Consider the following 9,318-nt stretch of genomic DNA (forward strand, 5'->3'; position numbering starts at 1 on the left):
AAGGATGGTAGTCTGGAAGGGAGAGGGGGCCCTGCAGCAGGGGGGGGAATGCATTCAAAATGTAAAAAATCAAGGAAAAATACACTTTTCTACATTCTTAGTGTAATAATTCAAAACCAAAGCTTTACCTGTCCAGGCTGTGTTTCATGTTGGTCACAATTAAACTCTAAAGTAAAAGTAAAAACATGAGCACAGTTTAACTCAATACCCTTCTACAGTACAGTGTCCAGACCCGTGCATGAGAAAAGGAACCACTGGGCACACACTGGTTGAATCAACGTTGTTTCCACATAATTTAAATGAAATTACGTTGAACCAACATGGAATAGACGTTGAATTGACGTCTGTTCCCAGTGGGTTCACTCGTTTGGCCAAGGATTGCACCCAAGGTCCCACTTACTATATTTCCCCCAGGTACAATAATTGAGTATGATAACCAGCAGACATTGATCGGGAATGAGTTGCATCCCTAATATAGATTATAGTCTAGAGGGTTTATCTCCTAGATCAGACATATGAGGAGGGAGGACACATCCAAAACACCAATATGTAGGCTATATAGCACATGAGGATGTGTGAAACGTACTCCTGACTGGTGTCCCCACTTGCGCCACCGAATATTTTTATTTAATAAAGGTTAAATAAATATAATATCTAGCTTTTTGCGTGGCGTGACTAGCAAGACGCCTCGGGGAGGGCGGTCACGTGTGCTCGTCCCCAGGCTGTTGCGCATTTGGGAGGATGTGACTGGGAACGACGTTAGGGCCACATAAACCATCTGATTTAAAAAACGCTGATTTATGTAGAATCCATATTTTCCCATACTCTGAAACATCACTACTTCTATTTTCTCTCCCTTTCAAAATATATTTTATTGATTTTTTTTTTCTGACCTTCAGGCAAATTGGGAACTCACTGCAGCAGCATTTCCCTTCATATTCTCACTTACTCTATCATCATCGAAGAGGAAGGGGTTTGCAAGGTAAACCATTAGTGTAATCACCCAAAGACAACAATGAAAAGGGTCTCTCGGTTTTTCTTCAAGTGGTGGGACCTCTCCATAAAATCAATTATTTTCCTGATGAATGGTGTCTGGTCATTGAGCTTCATTAACACCTATTCAATAGCCAAAGTATCCTAATACATTGACGGGCAACATTATCTAGATTTGTGTTAGCTCAACAGGTAGGTCTATGAACCAATGAAAATATAAAGTTTCAAGACCTATTTGGAATGGCTTACCTTTTCTTTGCAGAGATATCACAGGGATGATAATGAGGGCAAATACATTTAGGTGTGACATAACTATTGGAAACATGTTGGAAAATTAAGAAACACACGTGAATAAATGGTGGAAGATTTTTGATTCATATCACTCATACGCACTGTTCCTTCATGATCAATTGCAGGTTTCAGGGCAGACATACATTTCTCCACCAGGTGGTGCTAATATCCTGGCCTCACTGACAGGCGTATTAACGCTTTTGCAGACGTCATATTTCCTCGACACGTTTGGCAGCTGGAGGTGAAATCATAAATTAATATTAGATTTAGCGTGCGGCATTGTAATGTACAGGTTTGGGACATAAGTTTAAATATTAGTTTCTGCAAGTGGAACGAAGGTGAGAATGTATTATTCTGTCCGAACTGCATGCGATAACTAGCAAATTGCATGTCATGGACTAGCCGATCATGACTCAGTTCCATTACACGAGAGTAATTGTTAAGAGCCCCGACTCTCGGTCCGAACATTTAACACGCAACACTTGCGTTGCTGTTTTGGAAGCATAAGGAACTTATGTTTAATATCAGCAAGAAAGCATTTTCAAAAAACGAAATATTAAATTGATACACACCTTTATAGGGTTATGGTTCCCACATGGCCATATATTGATTAAGACCGTTAAAAGTGTGTATATTATTTTGATATGAAAGTAAAGGGCTTTATGTCGCAATTGAGAATCGATTCACGTTTAGATGGAGTATTTGGCTGCCAGAGCTAGTCTTCCTCTGAAAATAACCTTGGACATAAGGAGTAATGGCTCCTTAAGAGTACATATTTATTTATTTGCAACCTTTATTTAACTAGGCAAGTCAGTTAAGAACAAATTCTTATTTACAATGAAGGCATACCCCGGCCAAACCCGGACGACGCTGGGCCAATTGTGCGCCGCCCTATGGGACTCCCAATCACGGCCGGATGTGATACAGCCTGGAATCGAACCAGGGTCTGTAGTGACGCCTTTATCACAGAGATGCAGTGCCTTAGACCACTGTGCCACTTAGTGTTAGTCACTGACTAACAACTAGTAAACATTAGCTAGCTCATGTGCAGTACTAACTCCATAATGGACTAAAAGAGGCTAACTTTACTCCTTATAGTCCAATGACCTTACATGTTCTGTTTAAAGGTGAATTGGCTCTGGAAGCCAAAACAGCCAAATACTCCATCTAAACGTAAATGGTTTATCAATTCCGGTACTGTTCTACAAACATACATCCCTTTCATATCACATCCAAAATAATTTCACAAATGCAAAATACACATACTGTACACCGTTAAACAGTTGCAGCCAAAAGTATTTTTCAGTGACAACACGTTTGTGGCGTCTCTCTTCTGTTTACATACAGCAGATAGCTAATTAGCACAGGTAGTCGTCTATTTAAGCAATAAGGCACGAGGGTGTGTGGTATATGGCCAATGTACCACGGCTAAGGGCTGTTCTTAGACACGACGCATTGAGGTGCCTTATTGTTATTATAAACTGGTTACCAACATAATTTAGAGCAGTAAAAATAAATGTTTTGTCATACCGGTGGTATACAGTCTATCGTAAACCTAAATGAAAACAAAAATGCTCATTTTTGGTCTTAAGGTTAGCAGTGTGGTTAGGTTTAAAATGGTAGAAATAGGCGGCATTTCTGACTGTGGCTGTGGTAACTAGTGACAACTAGGTACGACTCAGATATAAAGTGGGTTTTCTCCGTTTTTTAAATCGTAATTATATCAGAACACTCGTAATGACCTAATCATTACGAAACGATCAAATATGCCACACGTAGCAAATAAGCCATTACATTTTTTGTTAACCAAATTCGACACTCTTATTGACCTCCATACCAAAACTCCTAGTTTGGTGAGCGAAAAATTTTTTTAAACACCACCTGCTGGAGAAGACAGATTTTGGCCGCAGTTATCCCTCTCGCTTCTTCCTGGTTAACCTAACGTAGCGGGCATAAAAATGCTGAGCGGAATTCCCACATCCGTTTTTCAGCGGAAAAGGAAGCTAGGTTGAATTAGCTGTATCCCTGAAAACCGGTTGCATCCGGTCGTTGGCAACTCCGCTAAGGGTTGTTTTCCATAAACACGCTGTAACATAGAGATATGGCCGTGTGGGAATTCACTAACCCTATAAAAGTGTGTATCAATGTAACCGTTTTTTCTTTTTTTATCAAGGGCTAGTGCAGTACATTATGTACTAGCTACAAAGACAGGTTTTTAGTTGTAAGATAACCTTGCTGCTTGCTTGCAACAGCTTTCTTGAGTCGTTCCTATTCCCCTAAAGTAATGGAAAACTTGCTGCAAAGCGAAAAAGTTCCATTGACCTTGTTGCCTGTGTAGCTAGATAGCTAGGTGGCGTGTATGTCTCCCTTACAGAAGGGCCAGTCATTGCTGCTAGCTAGGCTAAATCAAAATGTGCCAATGGTGATTGGTTGGTTTACATACTACTGTGGAACTTATTTTGCCCATGCCTACTTCTTTAAAATGGTCCTCTCCTCTACAGATTTGTGTCAATGCTGTGTCAGAAGATGACCGTGCACGTGAGACCTGGCTCACTGCGGACATTACATCAAATCACCTACCTGTCATCCAGACCTCCCATTCGAAGCATCTCCCACGCTCCCTTTGCCTGTGACCACCACACAACACACCGCAGCCACGTCCCTCTTCGGGTGGCCACATTACCATGCCTCCGTCCTAGTCTGCCTCTCAAATCAAATGTATGCTTTCAGCCCTGTAGACCAGCATCTACAACCAGCGGTACAGGCTGGTATGAGAGCCTAGCAGACTCTACTCCTGTCCATCTGACTGAGCAGCTACTGATATCTGTCCATCAGACCACGGGTCTACCATGGTGGGCCAGTATCGTGTGCACCACTGTGGCCCTGAGGACAGTTGTCACACTGCCACTGGGAGCTTATCAGGCGGTCATCATAGCAAAGGTCTGTGTTGCATCAAGAACCAAGCATTATATTGTACAGTGTTTTTTGTTGTTGTTGCCCACACTAGTCCCAACGGGGGCAGAGTTGAGATTGAGAAGCCCTGGGGTGCATCTCCAGTCTAAAGTCAAGTATAATAATATAATATAATAATCCATTTAGCAGACACTTTTATCCAAAGCGACTTACAGTCATGTGTGCATACATTTTTACGTATGGGTGGTCCCGGGGATCGAACCCACTACCCTGGCGTTACAAGCGCCATGCTCTACCAATTCAGCTACAGAGGACCACATCAAGTGGCATCCTTCCTCATCATATTTCCTTCAGCTGCACAGATGTGCAAGAACTGGCAAGTTGAAAGCACATTTCCAGGAAGCGTCGACCATTGGTTTCACCTATTTTGTAAATACGGATGGGTGCAGGTGAAGGAAAAGAGATGAGAGGAGGAAGCTACGTTAGACTATTGAGATGCACCGCTGGTGTAATGTATCATTTGCTTAACAATTTGAAATGTAAATGTACACAAACATGATTTGAAGTTCTCATCCATATTGCTGTGTGAAACAAGTGGATCATGATATAGTCACAATGGGGAGATTTTCTCTACTGCTCATTCACTATTCCACTTGAAACTTCCTCGTCTCCCATCCTTGTCTGTTACTGAAGCTTCCCAGGAAGATTAAGATGTTTACACACATTCTGGGGAACTATGACAGGCAATGTAAAGTCAGCCAATGCTTCTCTGTGACTGTGCAAACATTGCTGAGCACTTGGCCTTTATTAAGCATTCTTTCCCACTCCGTCCTCCTCAGCTGTGGGTTGTTTATTTTTCCAGTTTTGCCCCCCAGTGTCGTCGTCTTCCTACTTTTCTTCCCCTCCCCAGTGCTGCTCTCCCACTGTGTGAGAACAAGGGTCAGCATATCGCTCCCCCTCCCACAGGCCTCACACAGACAGCCGTAGCTGCAATCTACTCAAGGCTATGAATGTCCTCCATGATGAGTCATCATGAGAAAAACTGCTTTTTGACTTTGATATTTGGCTGTAATACATCAAGGTCCCTGACTCTTAGAGGACTTTGAGAACTAGATTTTTAAAAAGGAGCAGTCGGGTTGAATGTTTTGTTGTCATAACTCAGAGAGTGCTCTTTCGTGACCAGGCTCCCTGGCTAGCCTGATTCCCTCTACGACCCATGTCCAGTTTTGGGTTACTAATGTGGGCTGTGTAATTTAGAACTTTTGGCTGCATTTCAGGGGGAGTCCATGTTGAATCAAAGTTAACCCCCATGCTCCTCTTTGCCTCCAGCTAGGTTGAAGCCCTGCAAGTGGAGATAGCGGAGCTTGCTAAGAGGCTGCGCTACGAGATCTCGGTGCGGGCCAAAGAGAAGGGCTGGACGGAAAAACACTGCCGGTGAATAAATGATCTTTGACCTGGGCTCCTGGAGGGCTGCTTCTGGGAGCTTGGCGCCAACTCCGAAACCACAGCCTATAAATATTAACCAAAACACAACACACTTCCATGCCGTTTGAGATTTTCTTCAAAGAAAAGTGCTCTCTTGCTCTTATCTGTCAATGTAATGGTGTATGACAGTTAACTTTTTAGATCTGGTTAGTTATGGAATACAATTTAACTTCTATGGGGAAGTTCCATGTTGTTTAACTGATACATGACACTGTATCAGGTTTCCAATGTCAGCTATGATGTTTTAAAAGAAGTAACTTAAAAAATTGAACTTCCTTAATTGCCTGGCATTTGGATTCCTTTGTGTCACATTAGATACCAATTCAAGAAGAACCTGAAGAGGATAGTGTCTGAGCTGTACGTGAGGGATAACTGCCACCCCTTCAAGGCAAGCCTGCTGATATGGGTGCAGCTGCCCATGTGGGTATGCCTCTCCCTGGCCCTGCGCAACCTGAGCCTGGGGGTGTCTGATGCTGCCACCGGTAAACCTCCACACTCACTCAATTAATCAATACATTCACAATCAAGTCTGTTGTATCTTCAACAAGCTACATAATCACATATGATTTTTTTTTTCAGCGTTGCAGACAGAGCTGGCAGTAGGGGGCACTCTATGGTTCTCCGACCTGACATTGCCTGACTCTACCTGGATCATGCCTGTCTCTCTGGGCCTCATCAACCTGCTCATCACAGAGGTGAGGCCCTGGTCGAACTAACACACCCGGCTTGAGCAACACCTCCATTAGACACACAATAGGGAAACCTTTTAGATGAGAGCTTTGATCCACCTAGTATTCAGACCCTGTGGCTGCTGTTTTTACAAGAGGACACTCCTCACCTAACATGCTTTCAGATAGACCTGTGTTCAACTCACAATAGATTTCAGGTGGTGGAGTGTCAGGTTTTGGTGTAATGAAATACTCCAACGTAGGCTAGGACAGAACATACTATCGTAGATTATCTACTGGGAGACGGAAAAGATAGCGATATGAGAGTTGCTGGCTTGGTTCGGACTAGTTTTGTGATAGTCACATCTGTTTTTGATTTAAATGGATACTTCAAGATTTTGGCAATGAAGCCCTTTATCTACTTCCCGAGTGAGATGAACTCGTGGATACCATTTTTATGTCTCTGTGTGCAGTTTGAAGGAAGTTGCTAACTAGCGTTAGCGCAATGACGAAGTCTATGGTAACTGCTAGCATGCTAGTCGATACCATAGACTTCCAGTCATTGCGCTAACACTAGTTAGCATTGGCTCGCGAAACTACCTAATTTCCTTCATACTGGATGCAGAGACATAAAAATGGTCCCCATGAGTTCATCTGACTATGGGGAAGTAGACCTGTTCATTGGCAAAATCCCAAAGTATCCCTTTAAGCATTTCACTGTTAGTCTACAACTGTTGTTTACAAAGCATGTGACAAATATTTGATTTGATTTGAGTTTGGTCATTCTGCATCCCTCGCTGACCCATGAATAGATATTAAAAACCAGAATGCATTTCCCAGTAGCAATGAGAATGTCGATCTTCCCCACAAACGTTTCCCTTAAGTCTAGTTTATTTGTGTTGTCAGGTATTTGCTCTGCGGAGGATAGAAGCATCCAAGTTCCAGAAGTATGTGACCAACTTTATCAGAGGGATCTCTCTGTTGATGATCCCCATAGCTGCCACCGTGCCCTCCGTAAGTGTGTGTGTGTCTGCATGCTTGTATGTGTCAGCACACGCAACCACAAACAAGGAACCATTTATCCTTCAACAACATGTCATCACAAAAGCTGTCAAACATGCCACATCACTTTCCCCCTGTAAATTAAGACAGCTAGCACATTTCTCTAGCCATCCCTATGGCAACACACTCCCACTAGCGCTGAAACAAAAGACCTCAGCCACACGTTCGTCTCCTTCTTGCCCAGACAGGCATAACCCACATTGCCCCGTGCACCTATCCACCCATCGCATTACGTAAGGGATGGATGAGACGAACACTTTGTTTAGAAACCCACCTAAATGGTGATAGATGAAAAAACACTGAGGATGTTTTCTCCCCGACTTCGGTGATAGTTCCACCAAGTCCACAGACCCATGCACAGGATGTCTGGCTTATCTGGGACACTGTGCGAAAGATACACACACACACACACACACAGTCGGAGACATACACACACATAGTATACACTTTACAGTTGGGCAGATGTTGCGACAGACAAACCCTGTTTGTACCTGAAGAGCCCCATCCGGCTTTGAAAGCCCTCTCTTGCTCCTATAGCTCCCTCTTTCCCAGGTACACTGATGCAGCCTCCCAATCTAGCCCCCCTCAATCTGATTCGATAATCTGGAGTGTAATTTTGTTGTGTCTCCATTCGAGCACCATCATAGTTGCATAAGAAGCTACCGAAGAGGAACCCAAAACACACTGTTCCATGTGAGAGTAGGCCTTGTGAAATGATGCAAGGGAGACTGAAACAATCTGAGGCTACTCACAACCTTTGGTTTAGTTAGATATATTTTAGCAGGTGACGTTTCGTATGCTTTTTCAGATATAATTATGAAGGGCTACCCGTACGCACCTAATTTTCGAAAGCTATTTAATATTACGGCTATGCATGCATGGTATTCAACTTTGCTTATTTGCTTATGCTGAATGCCGAAGATTGATACGCTCTCCATCTCCCTTCCTCTTTCTTCCCCAGTCCATGGCTCTGTACTGGCTAAGCTCCAGTTGTGTGGGACTGGGCCACAACCTGCTCCTGCGCTCACCTCGCTTCCGAAGGCTGTGCTGCATCCCCCCCACGCGCTCTGACTCGGACACGCCTTACAGGGACATCGCTTCCTCCTTCGTCTCCAAATACATCAAGTGAAATAGGTTTTCTAGCTAATAGTAGAGAAAGAGACTGTCGCCCTCATTCAGTCAATCTTCACGGTGAGTTGAAGAATCACGTGTGTTAGCACTGGGTTGGAACAAACACCTGCACTGTACACCCTGTATCTCTCCAGGACCAGGGTTGGTGACCACTGAACTAAGATCTAGAGTGCACCACGTTGGGGTGATGGTCCATCAGAGAGAATCAGACCTTGTGGACATGGAGTATCCAACACGTCCATATCTGACAAACCAAGTCAGTATCAAAATATCTATGTGACTGGTATATACTGTAGCATGTACAGTACCAGTCAAAGGTTTGGACACACCTACTCATTCCAGGGTTTTTCTTTATTTTTACTATTTTCCAGCTTCATGAGGTAAGCATTTAAATTAACAGGTGTGCCTTGTTAAAAGTTAATTGGTGGAATTTCTTTCCTTAATGCGTTTGAGCCAATCAGTTGTTTTGTGACAAGGTAGTGGTGGTATACAGAAGATAGCCCTATTTGGTAAAAGACCATGTCCATATTATGGCAAGAACAGCTCAAATAAGCAAAGAGAAACGACAGTCCATCATTACTTTAAGACAGGAAGGTCAGTCAATCTGGAACATTTCAATAACTTTTAAAGTTTCTTAAAGTGCAGTCGCAAAACCATCAAGCGCTATGATGAAACTGGCTCTCATGAGGACTGCCACAGGAAAGGAAGACCCAGAGTCACCTCGGCTGCAGAGGATAAGTTCAATAGAGTTAACTGCACCTCAGATTGCAGCCCA

General features: G+C 43.3%; 1 protein-coding gene across 1 annotated transcript; it reads left to right on the top strand.

Moving 5' to 3' along the window:
• Window positions 1-1,498: 1,498 nt before the first annotated feature.
• LOC121533945 (cytochrome c oxidase assembly protein COX18, mitochondrial) lies at window positions 1,499-8,913 on the top strand. The gene is made up of 7 exons (XM_041840328.1): window positions 1,499-1,622; window positions 3,786-4,224; window positions 5,531-5,631; window positions 5,998-6,164; window positions 6,262-6,377; window positions 7,257-7,364; window positions 8,374-8,913. The coding sequence occupies exons 2-7, from the start codon at window positions 3,796-3,798 to the stop codon at window positions 8,539-8,541; spliced, it is 1,089 nt and encodes a 362-aa protein (XP_041696262.1). The 5' UTR covers window positions 1,499-1,622; window positions 3,786-3,795; the 3' UTR covers window positions 8,542-8,913.
• Window positions 8,914-9,318: the final 405 nt, after the last annotated feature.

This window comes from Coregonus clupeaformis, chromosome 2 (assembly GCF_020615455.1).
Source record: "Coregonus clupeaformis isolate EN_2021a chromosome 2, ASM2061545v1, whole genome shotgun sequence".
In the NCBI taxonomy this organism is placed as follows: Eukaryota; Metazoa; Chordata; class Actinopteri; order Salmoniformes; family Salmonidae; genus Coregonus; species Coregonus clupeaformis.